Below are 22,469 nucleotides of genomic sequence, written 5' to 3'. Positions count from 1 at the left end.
GTAACTGAATTTAAACATGCCTGCGATAAACATATATCCATCCTAAGATAAAATACAAAAAATAGTATAAGGGCAGACTAGATGGATCATGAGGTCTTTTTCTGCCGTCAGTCTTCTATGTTTCTATGTTTATTTTCATTTTTTCTGAAGGGGAAGATTTGAATCCTACATAATATGGCCGATTGGCCCATTGAGTGAACAGCAACAAATTAGTAGAAACAATTCTATATTGCAGCTTAAGTTAGTAGATGTTCCTGAAACCATCTTGAAATACAAGTTTGGATTACATTAGGTTGGTGGTCAGACTATCAGTACCACTGACAGCTCTGAGCTTTTTGCCCTCCCACTTTGAAATAGGAGATGTAAGGAGAGGAAGTGGAAAAACATAGAAGCTTCATTTTAACTTGCTATCATTGCAACAATGAAAAGATGATAATGAAAATAATGAGCAGGAGAGGTGATCAATGACCAGTGAAGAACATGCAGCTCAGGATAAAATGGATGCATGGGAGTAGGACCAACAACAACATGACAGGAGAGCATAAGCCAGGGGTTGTAGCTAATTGGAGGTGTAGACCATTTGCTTGGAAGAGGTTATAATAAGACTTACATTGGAAAAACATAGTTCAAATGGAACTTCAAAACCTGGGCAAGGGACATATTTGTGATGAACTGAAAAGTTGAGTGATGTGTCATGTACTAGTTCATTCAAGAAAAAAATGGGCACACTGGACTGGTGAAAGGGTGGACAGGTATGAGCAGGTCTGCTCTAAAAATGGTGAAGATGACCAACAATAAATAAGCAAGACAATTTGACTTAGGAAAGGAAAATTAGAGAGATTCTTTGGAGGTACTAAAATTATTCGAAGTTTTGGGACAAAAGAATTCTGAATTCTTAGGCAGAAACCCAGTCCTTTCCTTTTGTGTAAACTATACATATAGGCTGTAATGAAAAAGCTATATGTTCCTGAAAAACTTGGAAACACTAATTTTTAAATAGTGAAATGCTTAATAAATATAGAACAGGATCTTAAATATTGGCAATTGTAACTATGAAATGCCCCTTCTGTGGAAATTCTAATGTTCAGATGTCTCTTAAAGCCTTAATAACATAACAAGCATTTATCTTGACTAGTTAATTTACTGCATTATTTGATTATAATATTCATTTTTTTTCAAAAACAGATAATTATAACAGATGGATGAGAAGGTTGAAATATACAACATTTCTGATATCCATATACAACAGTTTCTGATCAAGATTTGAAAATTTTTCAAATTTAAAAACACAAAGCAAGCATGGCAATGGAAAACAATTATAATAAAATTAAAAGCAATACAGTCCAAGTTTTATTATTTGACATAACCTCTTAACAGAGTTAATACTTACCAACTAAGACAATAAGTCTGTATTTTTCATTAAGTTGCCTCCTATATTTTGCTACTTCTTCGTAGGTAGGGACATCTGCAGTATCGTATTGATCACTCTTCTTGCACTCATACATTGTCTTGTTTGTTTTTTTGTCCTTTCTGCTTAAGCGGAAACTTCTCCTAAAACCAGCTGTAGTTTTTTTTTAAAAGGGGGGAATATAAATGTTACTAGCCAATAAGGCAAACCACCGAAATCAAATGTTCCTTCAAGCAAAATATTTACTATTTGTATTATAAAAGTTTTCACCATTATTGCTCCACGTAAGTATATACAGACTATAATACAAAATGTTTATTATTATTATTTTTAAAAGGCTTGGTCTCATTATATTGCTCTGGGGGCACTGGCTGCACCGCCTACTCACAGCGGTTATTCATCCCACTATAGGGAGCACCCCTCGACTGCTCAGTGGCTGATATCCTGTAGTAGCCCGGACTGCAGCCCCGAACCTGTGAGCTCAAGCTATCGACGCCAGCCTCAGCCGCCACACGCTGGATTACAGACTGACACTTCTCAAGCCCAGTTTATAGTACAAAATATTTCTAATCCTCCAAATATCATGTATTATTTTGCTCATGCATAGTCATACATTAGGACACTGAAATTAATGTTCGTTTGTTTTTAAATCTGTTGACTAATGAGAAAATACTTTGAAGATACTGCAGTTCATTTGGATTACTCAGCTATTTTTTCTTGAGGCTTTATAAATATATATAATAGATAAAAATTGGAGACATTTTCTAAAATTTGTTCGGTTTCACATATAAGGCAGACACTCAAACCAAGAACATACTTGGGCAATCAAATTTGCAAGATTTGTTTTTTAAAAACACCACCCTAACTAAAATATACCCAGAACTGAAATAAGTAACCATAGAATGCATAGAATTCTTTAACATCTATCTATCTATCTGTCTGTCTGTCTGTCTGTCTGTCTGTCTGTCTGTCTATCTGTCTGTCTGTCTATCTGTCCGTCTATTTGTCTAATTACTGTAGACTGTCTAAGGTTAAAGTTTTTGGGGTTTGGGAAAGAAACAACAGTCAGGTAGTGCATTCCATGCATTGATCCCTCTGTTGCTGAAGTTGTATTTTCTGCAGTCAAGTTTTTAATGGTTTACATTGAGTTTAAATCTATTTTGTGTGCATATGTTGTTGCTGTTGAAGCTGAAGTATTCATTAACCAGTAGGACATTGTGGTAGATAATTTTATGAACTATATTTAGATCAGATCGAAGGTGATGGAGCTCTAGGTTATCTAAACCCAAAATTTCAAGCCTGGTGAAATAAGGTATTCTCTTGCGAGCACTCTTCTTGTGAAATATTTCTGGACTCTCTCAATTGTATTAATGTCCGATATGCAGTGCGGGTTCCAGACAGCTGAGCTGTATTTGAGGATTAGTCTGGCAAGCGTTTTGTATGTTCTGGTTAGCAGTTTAATATTGCCAGAAAAGAAGCTATGCAGGATTAGGTTAACAACTCTTAGTGCGTTTTTGGCAATGTTGTTACAATGGAGTCTGGCATTAGATATGAATACTCCAAGGTCCTTAACAGAGTGAGGGCCATCTACAAGGTTTTGTCCTCCTATTTTGTATTTCGTGTTTTGATTCTTTTTGCTGATGTGTAAGACAGAGCATTTATTGGTTGAGTTTTGAAGTTGCCAGTTATTAGACTATTGTGATAGAAGATCTAGGTCTTTTTGAAGATAGAAGTATTGTCAGTGGCGTTGAATAGTTTAACATCATCAGCAAAGAGAATGCAGTTGTAAACAGGGATTAATAATGTCATGACCTAGTTCCACTAGGAATAGATTTTTCATTAAGAATAAGCAAGTTTTAACATCAAAATCATAATGTATTCATTAAACATACATAAAGAACATGAAGGGACATAAAGAACAATTAAGGAAATTATAATGTAATATAGTTTTGAAATTAAAAGGAGTAAAAAAAAATTAGTTTAGTCAATGTAAATAATGTACAAAGGATTCTTTTTTGTATTTTATCCCATTATTTTTCATAATCAATTCCAAGATATTGAACATATCAAATATTCTTTCCATTTTTATTTTCCGTACAATAACAATTTGGTAGATAAGTTGGGCTGAAAAAGAGTGAATGGTCCAAATTTTTACCGAAGTGTGCAACTGGAGATCACATGAACATAGGACACCATGAAGGTCATAAACAACCAACTGACAGTTGTAAGTGTGAGAATTCGTCATAAAATTACTTTTTCAGAGATGCTCTAACTTTGAATGGTTGCGAAAGAGGCAAGGAATTAAGGTCCACCTGTATATTACTTTAAAGGTAGGAAATCTGCAAAATAGACAGAATATTTACTTCCCAACTGAGTTTCATTGTTATTTCATATGATGGTAATTATATCTGATAAGGAAATGTTGTGTCCGGCGCGAGGCAGCAATAACTGAAGCGAGCAGAGTCGTAAACCATAACAAGTCTTTATTAAAGCTAACAAGAAGGCAACAGCAAAACAACCAAAAATAGCTCTTGTAACACAGTCAGCACTCAGCCGTCTCTGACGGCTCTTTTATAGCCGGTTGTCAGACGCGGTGGCCAGTGGAGAGCCTAAAATCTCCCGCTCTGCAGCAGCTCCCATCTTGACCAAACAGGGGCCTTTCTTCAGCTCTACGGCATCCTGAGGGGATTAGCAGAAAGCAGGTGGCATAGATATTGTAGAGCAGACTAACATCAGAAGATGGTTAAGGTATTGTCGACGCATTGCTCTGAAATGGACAAACTGACGATGGAATTAAGGGGCCAAAAAGATTCTGAGTATCATGAAATTTGGGGAAAATGGCACAGATGGATTGAGTTAAGAAACAGAAATAAATAGATTACAAAAGATATCTAAAGATTAGTAAAATAAAGAATATAGTTTATATAGTTTATGTATGGTATGCTTGTGTTGTATAGTTTTAATGATGGGGTTTTTAGATGTTTTTTAAATATTAGATTTGTTACATTGTTATATTGTTACTATTCTTGTTGTGAGCCGTCCCTAATCTGCGGAGAGGGGCCGCATACAAACCTAATAAATTATTATTATTATTATTATTATTATTATGTAAATATGTAAATATGAAGGATTTTATAGGGATTTTGTGATTGTATGAAATAATACAAATATTACTGTAATTAATTAATATTAATGAAAATATCTGATGTAGCAATGCAGAAATACCAAATGTTTGCTGATATTATAATTTTTTTCATTGTTGTTGTTTTGTTGTTGTTGTTTTTCTTTAACATGTCTGAAAAATACTCAGAGGAAGTCAACTGGTGAATTAGCATTTTGTTTTATTTTTCTCTCAGTCGGAACAGTCAGGTTAAACAGATCGGTTAGAGTATAGGCACAATTCTCTCTCAGAGAAAGTGGCGCGTCTTTAACCTATTTATAGGCTTCACAAAGTAACAAACCTTATTTGACATGGTAACAAGTCTCCCACCAGAACGAACAGCCAATCAGGAGACAACATTCAAATACTGAGCCTTAGCAACTCTCTCTGCATATTTAACAGTGTCTGTCATTGGTTGTTATCTATTTGCCTGTTTTAAAATATATCTGAAAACCAATAATTTTTTTTCAAATAAAAAAGATATTGTCAACGCATTGTTATCCAAAACATAATGAACACAAAAGAATCCTAAATGAGATGAAATTTTGTGAAATTTTCATCACGCTAGTGGTCGTGATGAATCCTAGAAGGTGATTGGTCAGTGAGCGTTCCCTGTGCCTTCACTCTTCCTGTTGCTGCTAGATGGAGGGATTTTGAGGGAACTATTTATGTTCGGATGAAGGCAGCTGGCTGGCAGTGGGCCAGATAAATGGCCTCCATAGGGTGTATCCGGCACGCGGGCCATACTTTGGGGACCTATGTTTGTTTGTTTGTTTGTTTGTTTATTTATTTATTTGATTTGTATGCCGCCCCTCTCCGTAGACTCGGGGCGGCTCACAACAATAACAAAGACAATGTGAGAACAAATCTAATAATTTAATTGAATTTCCCCACGGCACACCTGACCATGTCACACGGCACACTGGTTGAAAAACATTGGTCTAGAGTAAATGTGGTCCAGCTGTGGCTGCTTGACTTGCCGCCAAAGTAGATTGAGCTTTGAGGGGGTGGTCGGCTATTTTGAAGCTCTTTTTCGTTCGAAAGAAAAAAAAAGTGGTCGTTTTAAAATTTAAGCCACTGAGGCTTGCAAGCTTGCTGCTGTGCTAGGACACTTTCCTGCCTGAGACATGGGCGGTAGTGAGCTTCTGACTGTGTTTCCCTTTGCTCCCCACCCTGGGTGGGTGGCAGGTTTGAGGGAGCAGCCATCTCTTTTTTTGGTTGGTTTTGGTGCCCAAAATATTAGTTTCCCATCTTTCCTCGGTTCTTCTCATGGGATTGTCTTGACTTGACTGCAGCATTGCAAGTGTACAATTTGCGGATCCTTGTGCCAGTTTCCCCCTTGGCTCTCTTTAGGATTGAGCTTGGAGAGAGTTTTCCATATTTTGGGAAGATTTGGCTCATTCCTGGAGGCTTGGAAGTCACAGCTGCAACATATTCTCTTCAGTGGCTCCTGGCACTGGCTCTCTTGTCTTGCCTGATTTATCACTGTGGCAGTGGCAATACATGTAAGACTCCCCCTTTCTGTGGTGGGGCCAATTCTTGTCCCATCTGAACTAGAATGTGGTGCCAGTATGTGGTGCTTGTTAACATTTTCTTCTGGCTGCAGTGAAAGACAGTGGTGCTAGATGCAACTGCTTGCAGGAGGAGGATGGGTCTCCTCAATCTTCTGGCAGATTAGATTAGATTTATTGGATTTATATGCTGCCCCTCTTCGTAAACTCGGGGCGGCTCACAACAATGGTAAACAAAACATAGTAACAAATCTAATATTTCGCAATCTAAATTACAGTTTTAGGTTAAAAAATCCAAAAGAACCCCAATATATAAAAAAAAACAAGCACACAATCGAATCATACACAAAAACTAAATGGGCAAGGGGGAGATGTCTCAGTTCTCCCATGCCTAACGGCAGAGGTGGGTTTTAAGGAGTTTACGAAAGACAAGGAGGGTGGGGGCAATCCTAATCTCTGGGGGGAGCTGGTTCCAGAGGGTCAGAGCCACCACAGAGAAGGCTCTTGCCCTGGGTCCCGCCAGACGACATTGTTTAGATGACGGGACCTGGAGAAGGCCAACTCTGTGGGACCTAACCGGTCATTGGGATTTGTGCGGCAGAACTGGTAAGGTTTTGGGCAAGCCACGATCGGCCAGACTGGTGGCTGCCATCCAAATAAAGGTCAAGGCCCAAGAGAAGGCATCTAGGGCTGCGGAAAAGGCCGCAAGACAGCGTCAGAAGGCACTTGACTAAAAAAGCTAAAAAGGTGGCCCTGGAACAAGGCCTGTCAACAGTTTAACCATTGGCCATTCCTGGGGGGCCACATCACATCTCTTGCTGGGCCAGCGCAGCAGCAAATTGGACGTACCACTTTGCCTGCCAGATCCTGGTCTCACTTCATGGGCAGAGATCAGGCCACTGCTCAAGGGAGCGTGTCTGCCCCGCTGGTGGCCTAGCCACAGAGCATTCCCATAGAAAACCGTGGGGGCACATGGGCGAGCTCCAGAGGCATCTTTCACTCTGACAGCCGCAGAAATCGCCTGTCAAGGGATCGCCCAGGTGATTAGGGAAGTTTCTAAAGATCTTCAACAGGTTAATTGGCTCCCATGCCAAGGGCAGGCCTTAGGGGCCATTGCTGACCTTTGGGTTCCCCTCAGGGAGGCCCCTTATCTCTACCCCATGGTCAGTCCGAGTGGGAGGAATCCTTCCTTACAGAAGGGGAGTTGCTGGAGAAGGGGGATCTGACCGTGACATTGAGTTCTCAGACAGACTGGCGTTCAAGGGCCTCTTTAATCCTGCTCTTTTTAAGCCTTTCTTTTAAAGGCCCGCAGCATGGCATGTCTACCTAAGCTGGACTCACTGTCTGAGGCAGCTGCACAGGATGATTATCTGTTTGTGGAGCAGGCCTCGGAACCGGATTTGCACAGACACAAACTTTCAAGGTGATACATGGAGATTACAAAGAATACTAATGATTTAATTCTGGTAATAGTGAGAATTTATTTATTTATTTTATTTATTTATTCAGTTTTTATGCCGCCCTTCTCCTCAGACTCAGGGCGGCTCACAACATGTTAGCAATAGCACTTTTTAACAGAGCCAGCCTATTGCCCCCACAATCCGGGTCCTCATTTTATCCACCTCGGAAGGATGGAAGGCTGAGTCAACCTTGAGCCAGTGATGAGATTTGAACCGCTGACCTACAGATCTACAGTCAGCTTCAGTGGCCTGCAGTACAGCACTCTACCTGCTGCGCCACCCCGGCTCATGCAAATATTACTAGGGTTTTAGAAATACACATGGCCCTGGTTAAACGGCACTTGTTCAGTGACCGTTTCGACTTACAATAGCACTAAATAAATGGTATTCATGACCGGTCCTCTTATTTATGCTAGTTGCAGCATTCTCATGATCACATACTTACCATTTACGATTTTATGTACCAGTTTCCTATAAGCAAAGTTGATGGGGAAACTGGCAGGAGATAGCAAATGGCACTCACATGATGTCCCCACTTAAAGATCCAGAATGATTTGATAAAATCCTAGAAATTTCGTGTTAAGCAGTGTGGTCATGTGATACCACATTTTCTCACTTACTTTGGGGAGAGGGGCGGCATACAAATCTAATTATTTATTTACTTATTTGCTTAATTAATTAATTATTTAGTTAATTTGGTTGGTTGGTTAGTTAGTTAGTTAGCTAGCTAGCTAGCTAGCTTGCAAGCTAGCTAGTTAGTTAGTTGCCACCCTGCTCAGGGTGACTTACAACAAGTAGTATACACATGATAGAAATTTCTATAAAATTACAACTAAAAATCCCCATAGTTAAAAAACCATCCAAACAGATTCAGACATCATGTTTAAACATTCATTCAATGGGCAGGACATGGTATAAAAATTTCAATGGCCTCAGGCCTGCCAGCAAAGGTGAGTCTTTAAAACTTTACAGAAGGCAGGGAGAGTGGGGGCAGTCTGGATCTCTGGGGGAACTCGTTCCATAGGGCCGGGGCCACCACAGAGAAGGCATCCCCTAGGCCCCGCCAGATGACATTGCCTGGCTGATGGGACCTGGAGAAGGCCAACTCTGTGGGACCTGACTGGCCGCTGGGATGTATTAATGGCAGAAACTGCAGTCTGAATTATCACTGTTACAGGAAGACCACCTGAATGTAGGCCTAACTTTGGAGAAATTTGAATAAAATAATTTTCTATTTGATCAGTCATGGGAAAACATCTGCAGTTTAATAATTCACAGCAGCAGAAAAAAGTAGCAGCCACAGATAGAGCCAGATAGTTAAGCTCTTACTAAATGTTAATAATCATTTGTGCATTTCTTTCTTTGCTGGATTTTTAGAATTTTTAGACATTTATGAGAGTTGTAGATATGCTTTATATTTAATTATTTTTATTAATTAAATATAAAGCTTATCTACAACTCTCAAGCACATAATGCATAATCTATTGTTGCCAAATCAACTGTAGAAATTCAAGTGAAAAGTATTTATTGTGAAAGCTTAAGCTGATGAAGATGTCACATCTTAAAGCCAGAAAAAGGCTTATTATTAATATAGGAAAGATACTGTATTTCTGTACATGTGTGTGGGAGTAAGCAATATGTGATATAAATAGAGTGAACACCAATCTTCAAAAAAGTTAAAATCATTGAAGGTGAGTGGACAGGGCCATATATTTCCTCTACTCAACTGTTTTCTAAGAGTTATACTTTTCTTTTATACTCAGAAATGAATTATCAGTCTATCATTCACTTAAATACAAATTTAAAAAAAGAAAGAACTTCAATTGGGGACAGCACCTAACAGAAAGTCAAAAACCATTTTATATACCATAGTGCTAGTCTAAGAAAGAAGGAAAATACAGTGATACCTCGTCTTACAAACGCCTCGTGATACAAACTTTTCGAGATACAATGCGTTTCAAATGGAAAGGTTAATGGAACTACAGTTATGGGGGGGGGGAAGAAATGGGTAGAGTTAGAAAAAGAAATCAATAATATAAACAACAAAGAATTATTATTTAAAAATTGGAGTAGAATAGAAACCAGTAAATTAAGTGATCCTTTTAAAGCATGTTTAGAAATATGGTATAAATGGCAGAGGAAAAGTGGAATAAGGGTATCCAGGCTATCAATGTTATATGTATTGAATATAGGGGATGATGTTAATTTAAGTAGAATCATTAAGGTATTAAATAGTAAAGGGATAACGAGAATTGAACAATTATATGAGAAAGATGGAAGAGTCAGCAGAACTCGATTGGAATGGTGGATTGGTAAACAGAAATGGTTGCAGATTAATGCAATAAGTACATATTTAAATAAAAGTGAGAATAAAGAAGCTTTCTTACGAGAAGAAAATTACTTAGAAAAAATAATAAGAGAAAAGATAAATGAGAGCAAAGCACAAGCCGGCAATATATACAGAATGCTATTGTAGATGGAAGAGGAAGTAACAAAAAGTTTGACAAGATGCTGGCAAGACGATTTACTAATAAATGAAGGGGAAATGAAAGAAATAATAGAAAATATATATAAGATTAAAAATACGAGAGTTAGAGAGATGAGAAGGAAAATTTTACATAAATGGTACTTTACACCAGTACAAATTGCACACTTCCAGGGGAAAGAGAAGGGTAAATGTTGGCATGGGTGCCAGGAAAAGGGAATTTTTATACATATGCTCTGGGAGTGTGCAGAAATTCAGAAATTTTGGAATGTAGTGCAGAACGAAATTAACAAAATGTTAAACATTAACTGGATAATTACAAAAGAAATAGCAATTTTAATTAAATATAGGGAATTGGGAGAATTCAGGGAAATCAAAGCCGCAGCATTGGAAAGTGCCCAAGCGGTAATGGTATTAGGTTGGAAAGATTCTACAAAATGGACGTTAAAAAATTGGTACTGGTACATGGTGGACCACATACATTTTGAAATTATGGAAATAAGATTAAACAATTTTGATGAGAATAAATTGGAGAAGTTGATGGTGCGATGGAATAAGGTAAAAGATTATATGTTAAGTAGAATCTGTGATGTAAATACGAAAAATAAATTGCAATCACTCTTTTAGTAATATTTGACGCAAGATAGAGCCAAGGAATAACAGATAAATAAATAAATCTTTTTTGAATCCTCTTATATGGGTGGCGGGGGTGATGGGGTGTGTGTTATTGTTAGGTGATGGGCACATGCACTGTGCACTGTTATATGTTTGTTTTATGTATTTTTTTAAAAAAACCAATAAAACTTTATTTAAAAAAAAGAAGAGATACAAACCCGGGGTTTAAGATTTTTTTGCCTCTTCTTACAAACTATTTTCACCTTACAAACCCACCGCCGCCACTGGGATGTCCCATCTCTGGACTTCCGTTGCCAGTGAAGCACCCGTTTTTGAACTGCTGGGATTCTCCTGAGGCTCCCCTCCATGGGAAACCCCACCTCTGGACTTCCATGTTTTTGTGATGCTGCAAGGGAATCCCAGCAATGCAAAAACGGTCATTTTGCTGGCAATGGAAGTCTGGAGGTGGGGTTTCCCAGTGAGGGGAGCCTCAGTTAAATCGCAGCATCACAAAAACACAGAAGTCCGGAGGACTTCCGTTGCCAGCAAAGCACCTGTTTTTGCACTGCTGGGATTCCCCTACTGGGATTCCCCTGCACCATCATAAAAACACGAAAGGAAGTCCAGAGGTGGGGTTTCCCATGGAGGGGAACCTCAGGGGGAATCCCAGCAGTGCAAAAACGGGTGCTTCGGCTGGCAAAAGGGGTGAATTTTGGGCTTGCACGCATTAATCGCTTTTCCATTAATTCCTATGGGAAATATTGTTTCGTCTTACAAACTTTTCACCTTAAGAACCTCGTCCCGGAACCAATTAAGTTTGTAAGACAAGGTATCACTGTATATCTTCTTTTGTTTTAAAACTGAAATGAAAATAGAGCTTCCTAAATTTAAATTGGACAGGTTAGACATTTCAGAAATATGAAACCTAAATTCAAATCAATATAATTGGGAAGGGTGGACAGTACCTACAAGATCACAGGTGTAGAAGCAATGGTTTTTCCTGTGACACTATGAGAGCACACTTGAATTATGAATAAGCAGGAGAGAAAGACCATGGATGCTTTTAAACTAAAAAATATCATAGATAGCTTAAAGAAACAAAAAATAGACAGACAACCCAACAAACGGCTCCCAGAACAAGTCAATCCAGAGTTCTCACTTGAATTTGGAATAATTAATGTCACGCTGAATATTGACAGCCCCAGAGACATTCAGAGACATTTAGAGTTATTAAGTAATTAAATAGTTAACAGTTTGTGTTTTATTAACTCCTCCTATTATGATGTAAAATCCTGCCACATCATTAATGCATCACATCCGCCCTCTCCAGATTCTCCATTTTTATATTGTTAGTCCTTTGTTAGCTGCCATGATGTAAAGACGCATTTTATATGCCTCCTATGGCATACTTTATTTTTCTACTTTTATAATAAAAATAAACCTTGTTTGAAAGCAAAGTCTTTCTTAATCTATTGACCTCCAGAAATGATTTATTATAGTCCACGCGGGTTGTAATTTATCGCCTATTTCTGACAATTAAACTTTGGACACATCAAGTATGTAAAGTTGAGAAAAGAGGATGACCAACGGCAAGGTGGATAGAACCCACTATAGTGGAAAAGAGCACATTGCCATAAAATCTGAAGGGCCAGTTTGGGAACAGATTGTCGTAGAAAAAAAATCCGTGTGGTTTCTAAGAGTAGACTCAGTCTCGATAGCACATGATCAATCAATCCAAGGGAGGAAATAAATTCCAAAACCACCAAAATGAAAAGTAACTTAAGTAGCATTTCTTTATAGTGCCTTAGCTACGATGCTACTTCATGATATACTGTAATTTCAGATGCATTGTTGAGGGGGGGGGAGGCAAAGGGGTACGCTTGCCAACGCCATTCAAATTTCAACAGCAAAGCAATTATGCTTAGAGAAAAAAGAAAATGGCTACAACTTGATCCAATAAGTCACTGTCCCAGCATGAAAATTCTTCTCTCTTTTTTCAGTTGGCCTTAATTTTACAGAAAGTATAGCTATTCCTGCAAGTTTAGGCTCGTTGCCAGTTCTAAAGTGCATAGCTGAAGAAAAGCAAACTCTTCCCTAAAGGGCTTTGTCCCACATAACGTCAATGAGAGACCCTGAAAAGTCAGCTCCTATATGCAGAAACCTCATCCTTGGCCCCATTTCTCCAGCAGCCCAGAGCACAACAGGTTTCACAGAAATGTTTATGTCTGCTTTTCAACTAACATTTCACAGCCAATACATCCAATGAGGGTTTTTTTTTAAAAAAAATGTTTTATGAATAATTCAGACACTAAGAACAGGAGCAAGACTAAACATTTTCCAGTTTTCAGAAAGGATGCCATTTAGGCCTGCAGCTTAGATCTCAAGAATCCTTTGAAGTGTGCATAAATGCACATACGCACCCATGAGCATAGAAACCCAAAATAATATATCACCAATAGCAGTTTGCACGTTTGACGTTTTGGCCTTCCATGTACCCAAACACAGCAAAGCAATATAGTAAACGTGCTCAGCTCTTACTAAAGTGCAAGCTTTATTATGGGAGAGCTGCTAAATTTAAACACTTGAATCCCATACAGAAATAATAAATAAACCTGCTTTCAAATGTGAGAATAAACAAAAATCACGCCAATTTAAAAACTATTAAAGTTTTCATGCTAGGAATGTAAGTTTTATGATGATAAAACAAAACTTGGTTCTTCATTACATGATATGTGTAATAGTGTATTTTACTGTTGCTTTATTTTATTGTTTCAATTTACTGTTTTACTGCTTTATTTTACTGTTGCTTAAAGATTGTTTTAACTAGTCATCTATCTACTAATAAATAATAATAGGGCTTTTAATCTTTATAATTTTTACTTATAAAATATTAACCTCATTGAGATAATAATGCACAAAATTTAACATGTATGCAAATATTCATAATCGAAAATTAAATTACAGCTTTATACACAAACGCACACACAAAATATTAAGTAATGCAAGTGAAAAATCATTTTGCTTTGTATATTAAGAAAGTCTACTAAGAAGAAAACTGAATTAACGGTATCTCAGTTTATTCATGGGAGGAAAAAAATCTCTAATACGCAAATATGACCATCGCTATGTGAACAGTGGCATATACAGTATCTATTAGATGAATAAATTCACATGGAAATAAACCTTTCCACCTATCCTATGAAAATATTGATTTTGAAAGCTTTCCTCCCCACCTGCAAGGGGAAGAACATCTCTTCCATATATGTAAGAGACTTGGTGGCACAGTGGTTAGAGTGAAATACTGCAAGCTACTTCTTCTGATCACCGGCAGCCAGCAGTTTGGCAGATCGAATCTCAGTAGGCTCAAGGTTGACTCAGCCTTCCATCCTTTCAAGATCGATAAAATGAGGACCCAGATTGTTGAGGGCAATATGCTTACTCTCGCTATAAAGCACTGTGAAGCAGTACATAAATCTAAATGCTACTGCTTTTGCTATACAGTGTTCCCTCGATTTTTGCGGGTTCGAACTTCGCGGAAAGTCTATACCACGGTTTTTCAATAATATTAATTAAAAAATACTTTGTGGGTTTTTTCCCTATACCACGGTTTTTCCCACCCGATGACGTCATATGTCATCACCAAACTTTCGTCTGCCTTTAATAAATATTTTTTTTAATAAACTTTAATAAATAAACATGGTGATAATAATCTGAATGGTTGCTAAGGGAATGGAAAATTGTAATTTAGGGGTTTAAAGTGTTAAGGGAAGGCTTGTGATACTTTTCATAGCCAAAAATAGTGTACAGTGATCCCTCGATTTTCGCGATCTCGTTCTTCGCGAAACGCTATATCGCGATTTTTCCCACCCGATGATGTCACTCTCTTCCTTCCTTTCTCATCTTTCTTTCTCTCTCTCTCTATCTTGCTTCTTCCTCTCTCACACTCTCTTCCTCCCTCTCTCATCTCTTTCTTTCCTTCTCTCTCTTTCTCTATCTCTCCCCCTCTTGCTGGCGGGCGGTGGGTGGGCGGCGGGCGGGCGAGCGGGGGCATCAGCGAGGAAGACCCAGGGAAGGTTCCTTCGGCCGGCCAGCAGCTGATCTGCTCGGCAGCGCAGCGAGGAGCCGAATCGGGGTTTCCCCTTTGCGTGGGCGGCGGGGAAATCCCGATCTTCGTCTGCTCGCTGCTGCTGCGCTGCCGAGCAGATCAGCTGCTGGGCGGCCGCAGCAGCAGCGAGCAGATGAAGATCGGGGTTTCCCCGCCGCCTACGCAAAGGGGAAACCCCGATTCGGCTCCTCGCTGCGCTGCCGAGCAGATCAGCTGCTGGCCGGCCGAAGGAACCTTCCCTGGGTCTTCCCCGCCGCCCACGCAAACTCCACCATCTGCGCATGCGCGGCCATGAAAAAAGGGCGCGCATGCGCAGATGGTGTTTTTACTTCCGCAACCCTACATCGCGAAAAATCGATTATCGCGAGGGGTCTTGGAACGGAACCCTCGCGATAATCGAGGGATCACTGTATTTACTTCCGCATCTCTACTTCAAAAATTCAACTTTCGCAGGCGGTCTCGGAACGCATCCCCCACGAAAAGCGAGAGAACACTGTATATGGGATTACTATCCAACAGAAACTTAACACCAGGTACATAAAGGAAGCAGCCATTTTCCCCCACCCCTATTTTGCAATATAAGTGCATCTATTCTAGATTATCATGCCCTCTAAAACAGATTCTTCAATTTATACATCTGAACAAACTATTTTTTTCCGCCCTTATTGGCAAATGTGGAATATTTTTATATTGTGTTCAGTCAGTCAATATTACTTAAGTCTAATAGCGTTGTAGCCAATGAAGAATGGCTAAATATAATGAATTGGTATATCATCCAGTAGGAATCTACAACATTCCTACTGGATGATTAAGATAGGATGCAAACAAACATCAGCACACTGTTATTCAAACACATCATTTTTGAAACAGTTTTGACTTACAATGACAAAAGGCTGAACAACTGCATAGACCTCTACATTTTCAACCAATTACAGGGACCATGGAAGGCCATTAATGAAGCTTTATTATTGATGGAAACAGACATGTACTATCTGTAGCCCATGGGTGCATGTAATTCTGGATAGCTAATACTGCAGCCCCACAAGATTGTAAACTTTGAATATTACTATGTGGGTTTTAGTGATATTTATATACATTAACTATATGAGTTTTGAGGTGCAGAAATGAGCAAAAACGGACAGCACCTTCTTCAGCATATTCTCCAGTTATTTTTTAACCCGTCTAGAAAGCCCATTTTGATAAGAAAAATGGTGGGAGATCGTGAACTTTCTGCCATCTCGCAAATAAGGGACTTACACAATATATTATTATTATCAGATGTTTCACTGCATCTTGTATCATGACAAAATATATAGACAGTCATAAAGCTGTAGCATTTGGTAGAATCTGCTAGAGATTTGAATACTGTACATTATTTGGAAAAATGAAATATACTTTGGATGCACGTTTCCAGTTCCTTAGTCATTTATATATAATTCACTCATCAATGGACTGATAGGCTTGACTATGCCTAGCATATAAAATAAAGTAAGGGGCTAGAAACAATGTTGTGTTAACCCAGTGAGAATGGTACTTCATAAAATGATGACAAAAAAGTCCCTTTGCATTATTCAATTCCATTCAATTTATTAGATTTGTATTAGATTATATGATCGTCTTCATATATTGCTGCTAGTTTCTGTAAGCTGCATCATTTGCTATACGCAAGCTAATTCTGCATAAATTTTCTGTTACATCATTAATTTTCTTCACCATGGATGCCCTTTAAATATACTTTGTGGCAATGGATCATGGCCTTAACTCAAGATATAAATCCTAACATGTCTTCATGCCTTAGTGGATCCCTTATGACATCGTGGTCCCCAAAGGTCCATTCCTTTTAAAAACTGTATTTAAGAGACCTTTCATGCTTTTAATTACTGTATATTAGTCTTATATTGTCTTCAAGTCTAACATCTTCCTAATACACATATAAAAACAAACAACGTATTGATCATAATGCTGAATGGTATAATACTATCATTGCCAATGATAGTATTTCCTGAAACAGGAGGGCAAGGATGAGTCAGACCAATGCTAACTTCAAATGTAATTGAAATGGTGTAATATATAATTCTAAAAAAAAAAAAAGTAACTTTATTGAAAAATTAAACTAAAAAAATATTTCAATTTCCTATTACTAAATTAATAAAATATGATTACTTTTAATACATTGATCCTTTGTGTCCAATCCAGTGAGCCATTTTAAAAAATTCTAACAGTTTTACAACATGCAGTGCTGCCAATTTGTTACCTGCAAATTTGTAGGCCATCCAGGAAAAAGCTGAGAAAGAAAAGAGTCTTATGTAAGCAATGGCTCACCTATAAAGGTTCCACTGTTGTGACCAGCACTTTCAACTTCCTCTGGATGAAGTGTAAAAGCATACAGAACAAAAGCCAAGAAATAAAGCAGAATAGTTAGATGCCCAGCCATAAATGCAAAAGAAGAGTTACTTCAGAATGACAACTGTATAAAGCTTAGCATGAAAAGATAACTTTTTAAACCATTGTTTAAAAATAAAACAGCATATTTCTCTATAGCTGAATAAGAGATTCTGAAATACAGCAACATGCATATTCCTTGTCTTTATTGCCTTTTCGTAATAGAAATGAAAGGTGGTTCTATTTAGCTTTAGTGGAAGATAAAAATTACAGTAGCTGAAGCAAAGATGAAATTATTTACAAAGAATATCAAAGAGGTTGTATGTTTGGCTCAATGGATCAGACAGAAAGGGTTTCGATGAACATATAGCCCGTTGGCTAAATCCAAAATATTTTCACGCTTGTCATAATATGCCAGAACTCTTTGAAAAAAGTTATAGATTTTTTTTAGTTATAATAAACGGTTGATTTGGCGAATTAATGACCTGCAATTGTTACATGTTGTGTAAATGATAGCAACACAGCAGTTTAAGAAGGAAAAAAAATACACCCCTGTAAAATTGAGAAAATAAGTTCTAAAATTATGTTGCTGAAATCTGCAATGGAAAAAGATTTTCTTTTCAAAATGAATTCTTTTAGAATCATGCAACAAGCATTGGCTCTTTCTTTAGGCCAACTGTAATGTTTTGAATGAACGCACCCTGCTTATTATCTTATGATCCCCCCCCCCTCAGTAACATTCAAATAAATTACCACAAATTTAGCCAAAACCTGCAAATTCAATCCATATACAAAAACATACTTCTGCAGGAGGATTTTTTTTTTCTTTCCAGAGCACTGTTAGGTGGGAAGAGAAATGTGGAGGGAATAATAAATAAAAAAGGCACATCCGGCAATGAGTAATACCCCATGCCTTACCCCACTGTTATCCTCATGCATGCATGTTACCTTGTGCACATGACAACTTGCTTACAGCACACAACAACTCAGATTTGGAACTGTACTGCAATAGCTAAATTGCTAGCCTGTATCACTAAATGTGCGGTTACAAGCCACATGTATTTTACTAATTGCTTCTAAGATAGAGATGCTTTAATTAATCTAGGTTTCAGACCATCTCTACCACTAAGCAATGCAACTTACACATGTACCTTCATATTTTCTGAAAAGCAAAAAGGGGAAAAACAGGAGGCAAGGTTATACAGACTGAGAACACAGTAAAAAGATTGAAAAATTTAACGTGTAAGAAAGACACCTACCACACACAACTGTCTCCTCAGCTTAGAAGAGCCAAAAAACAAACAAGCAGACACAATTTATTTAAAAATAATATTTTCGGCAAATAATAATAAAACTACAAAAGAAAACATGTAGTTGAGTAGCATTGAGAATGCATTAAGGACATAATTCTAAGTAGCTTTCATTGGGAAGTAGGCTCCCAAAGTTTGCTCTTGTTAATTGATGCAACATCTGTTATGGGACAGCTGGTACTAGAGAAATGTTTAGCCTCTGCTAAATTTGCCAGAATCTGTTTTCTCTCGTTAACAAAGCATTCAGCTGAGACAGAAGAAAAGGTAGATGCCCCCACTCCCCCTGGAAATAGCCATTTGTTTAGTTTAACTATGCTGAACTACAGTATCTGGAGTATTATACTGATATTATGGCACCTTCAACCACATAATTATCTGATCAATTCATTACCTAACTGCCCCCGTTATAATATGGAATTCAAATAACACATTCAAATTTCTCAAGGCCAGGGCTGCACAAAGAGTTCCTAATAGGGACTTGAGCCATACAGTTTATATCACTAACTCGGCATCTGTTTTTTTTCTAATCATTGTTTCCATATTTAGAGCTGTCAGTGTATCGTCCACTAATATTTCGCAATAGGGTATCTACTGCTACACTGGAGCTCATTTTGTTGGAATGAGTGAAAAGAAGTCCCAAAGTGTTTTTTCCAAAACACAACTGAACTTTCTTTTTCTTTTCTTCGAATGTGTTTCATTTTTCATCCAAAAGCCTTTTCAGTTCAGTTTCAGCTTAATTTAGAATTCAAGAAGCTTCTTGATGAGAAGTGAAATGTTTTCAAAGAAAAAACTAACAAATAAGAAAGTCCTTGTTTTGGAAAAAGCAACTTGGTACTATCATGACCTGGATGATCTTTACAGAATTAGAAGAAAGATTAATATAAAAAAAGAGGGTGGGGTGAGAAATGAAATGAATAAAAGAATGTGATTAAACAAATGTCTCATGCATTGTTTTAAAAGACATGGACACAATTTATTTTTAAAATATGAATGTCTTCTGAGGGATCAGAGAGATAATTCTGTATATAGAACACACAACATTTCCAGTCCAATTGGCTTTTCTGAATGACTAAGAATTTCCTTCACATATACCATTTGGAAGACACGGGTGATGTATAACCTTTTCCTAATAAATTTTAGGAAAAGTCACAGTGTCTTCTAGTTTATAATATATTTTGTTGCTGAATATCAATCCACAAGGGCCATAAATCAATCTAGAGCACGTGTACCAATGCATTAAAAAATAATCCTTCAGACTTTAGAGAATTTTAGAATCTTAGACAAAGTTTAAAAGTCTTTAGAGACATGATTCAATTTAGTGACAATAATAAATAAAACATTTTCAAAACATAAACTTTAGAATTATGTCACAAAAACAATTTGTGCAAGAAAATATCAAAGGCTGAATATTATGTTTTTAGAAAGGGAATACTGTACTTATGATAGAAACATGGTCCTAATCAAATTGGAGGGGAAAAAGTCAGGCCAAAATTATTTTGCTGCAAGTGTAAACATGAAAAAAAACCCCCTCAATAGGAGGAAAATATCATTTTTGAGATAATAGGGATATTTTGCTACCGAACAAGACAGTATTTTACTAAGAAAAATGAATTAACAGACTCTAAAATGTAATAGATGTATTGCTATCAGTTATGCTAGCATTTAAATTTAGTTTTACTCTTTTAGATTCATATGAAATAGGGAATTATAATTCTTGTTTGAATACCACCCCTTGAATTTACCATCTGCTCATGAAATAAGATCTGGCCAAATGAATTGTTTTTATTTCTTTAAAAGGCACATGAAAGCTAAAATAACCACAACAAAAAGAAAGGATTATTATGTTGAATGACTATAAGAACTACAGATCCAAGTCCTCAGGAGAAGCCATCAAATGGATACCATGCAATTGAGACATGACTTATTTACATACATGAATCTAGGTACTAGGTACTACTATATGAAACGAAGAGTTAATCGTCTACAATTGGTTCCACAATGACTGATAAGTTTCTGAACTTTTTTTTTTTTTTTTGGCTGACTGTACCTTCCAGAAATTTGTGATTAATCAATTCCTGGGCTTAGTTACTCTTCAGACCTCATCTGAAAATCAACAAAATTTATTTCTTCAAATCCAGAATTCAATTAAACATTAGCAACAGCTGGACAAATGTTAGAGGCTTGACTGCTTGGTAGGCTAGTATCATTATTGTTCTATCCTGTAAAACATATTTATGGGTCTTTGGTGCTCTCTGAGTTTCGTTGTTTTCTTGTAGACATTTCATGATCCAAACTAGGTAATATCATCAGTGCTAGTAAGACATCAATAAATAGAAGTTTTTATTTACTTATTTTTAATTCTGATAGCGTGAGAAAAATAAGAATAAATCTCTTGATATCAAAATGTTTATTCATTTGTAGAATTTGTTCTTAAGCATGGCTTGCTTAGCTTATCAAATCACCCATGTTTTAAACTTCTTATTTTTTTTATATCCTATCATCAAACTTGGATGCTGACAGAATGAAAATTGATGAAGCATGGAGGTATCATAATAATAATAATAATAATAATAATAATAATAATAATAATAATAATAATACTAATAAAAAAATAATAAGCATAAAACATAAATAAATATGTATAATGTTTAATAAAGCAAAGATTATTTCAAACATTGTTTCAAAGTATAGAACCAAAGCTTTAGCAAAATGGAATAATAATAATAGGCTTGTTAAAATACTTCTACCAATTCCAGCATGGAAAAGAAGGATAGTGAAAATATGGCTACAAATGTCAATTATTTACAATGTTCTTAATAGCACATGTCAGTGAAGTGATAAATTAATACACAGATATGATATGATTCTAGATGTGATAAATATTTTTATATAATAAGAGTTTTTTAAAAATAGTGCATATTTGCAATTTAATAGTAATTACATACAGAACACTTATTTTTGGAACTAAACCTAACATGGAATTTTAAAAAGAGTGGTACATGTTTAAATGATTAAGGAAATAATCTATTTCCTACATCTATTTTACTTTCTTTACCAAAGTAAAAGCATATATTTTAAGGTCTGGTAACAGAAGCAAAACCAGCATTTTTTCCCTTGTATTCGTAAAGAGATTTGTGTCTAAAGAATGAATAGCATCATTCCTTAATGCATGGACCTAAGTAATTCATAAATGCAAAAATCAAGTTGCGTAGCAACAGACTTACATGATTTTTTATTTGAAATCTTCAAGGGCCGAAACTGTAGATCTGATCTTCTTAAAGCAAGTCGCCTATCAAGTAATTTTAGGAGAAGAGAAAAAAATATGCGATTTTATTTTTGATGCTTTTTTGGTAGCAATAAATACGTACAGGCAGTTTTCAAGTTATGATCACAATTGAGACAAAAATTTCTATTGCTAAGCGAGACCATGGTTAAGAGAGTTTAGCTTCATTTTATGATCTTTCTTCCCAGAGTTGTTAAAGAGAATCACTACAGTTGTTAAGTTAGTAACACAGTTGTTAAATGCATCTGGCTTCCCCACTGACTTTGCTTGTCAATAGGCCGCAAAAGTTACCACAAGACCCCCCTGCAAGGACACCACAATCGCCAACGAATTTTGATCACATGACCCCGGGAATGTTGAAATGGTCATAAGTCATTATGTAGAGCAGTCATGAGTCACTTTCTTCAGGGCCATTTCAACTTTGAATTGTCACTAAAGTAATGTTTTTAAATTGAGAACTATCTGTATATCTGTTTTGGGGTTGTTGTTTTTTAAATCACCCATAATTTTAAAAGACATAATAAATAGTGCAGTTTATTTAAACTCTTCTAAAATAAATTCTGGAGTCATTCTTCTTTTTAAGGAATTGGTAACATTAACATATCAGCACATTCTACAAATAGTGGTGTAGATAGGGGTCCTCTTTTCCTCTGTTTTATTCTCACAAACAAGATTATCGATGTTCTGTCAGGTTTTGTCATTATCAATATAAGCAGTTGAGTAATAACATGCGATTTAAACCCAATTATT

The 22,469-nt window shown here is 36.8% G+C and overlaps 1 protein-coding gene across 3 annotated transcripts in view; it reads right to left on the bottom strand.

Moving 5' to 3' along the window:
- MPP7 (MAGUK p55 scaffold protein 7) overlaps nucleotides 1-22,469 on the bottom strand; it is a 134,017-nt gene that overhangs the window by 16,012 nt on the left and 95,536 nt on the right. For 2 of the 3 annotated variants that reach the window (XM_070729414.1, XM_070729415.1), the window contains exons 11-12: nucleotides 21,661-21,725; nucleotides 1,391-1,561 (exon numbers count right to left, since the gene is read on the bottom strand). In XM_070729414.1, coding sequence (XP_070585515.1) covers nucleotides 1,391-1,561; nucleotides 21,661-21,725 — 236 coding nt within the window. The remainder of the gene's footprint in view (nucleotides 1-1,390; nucleotides 1,562-21,660; nucleotides 21,726-22,469) is intronic. The other variant, XM_070729416.1, reaches the window with a different exon arrangement.

The sequence above is a fragment of the Erythrolamprus reginae genome, chromosome Z (assembly GCF_031021105.1).
Source record: "Erythrolamprus reginae isolate rEryReg1 chromosome Z, rEryReg1.hap1, whole genome shotgun sequence".
Classification (NCBI taxonomy): domain Eukaryota; kingdom Metazoa; phylum Chordata; class Lepidosauria; order Squamata; family Dipsadidae; genus Erythrolamprus; species Erythrolamprus reginae.
The sequence above is the reverse complement of the archived record's forward strand: the minus strand, read 5'-3'. Positions and strand labels throughout refer to the sequence as shown.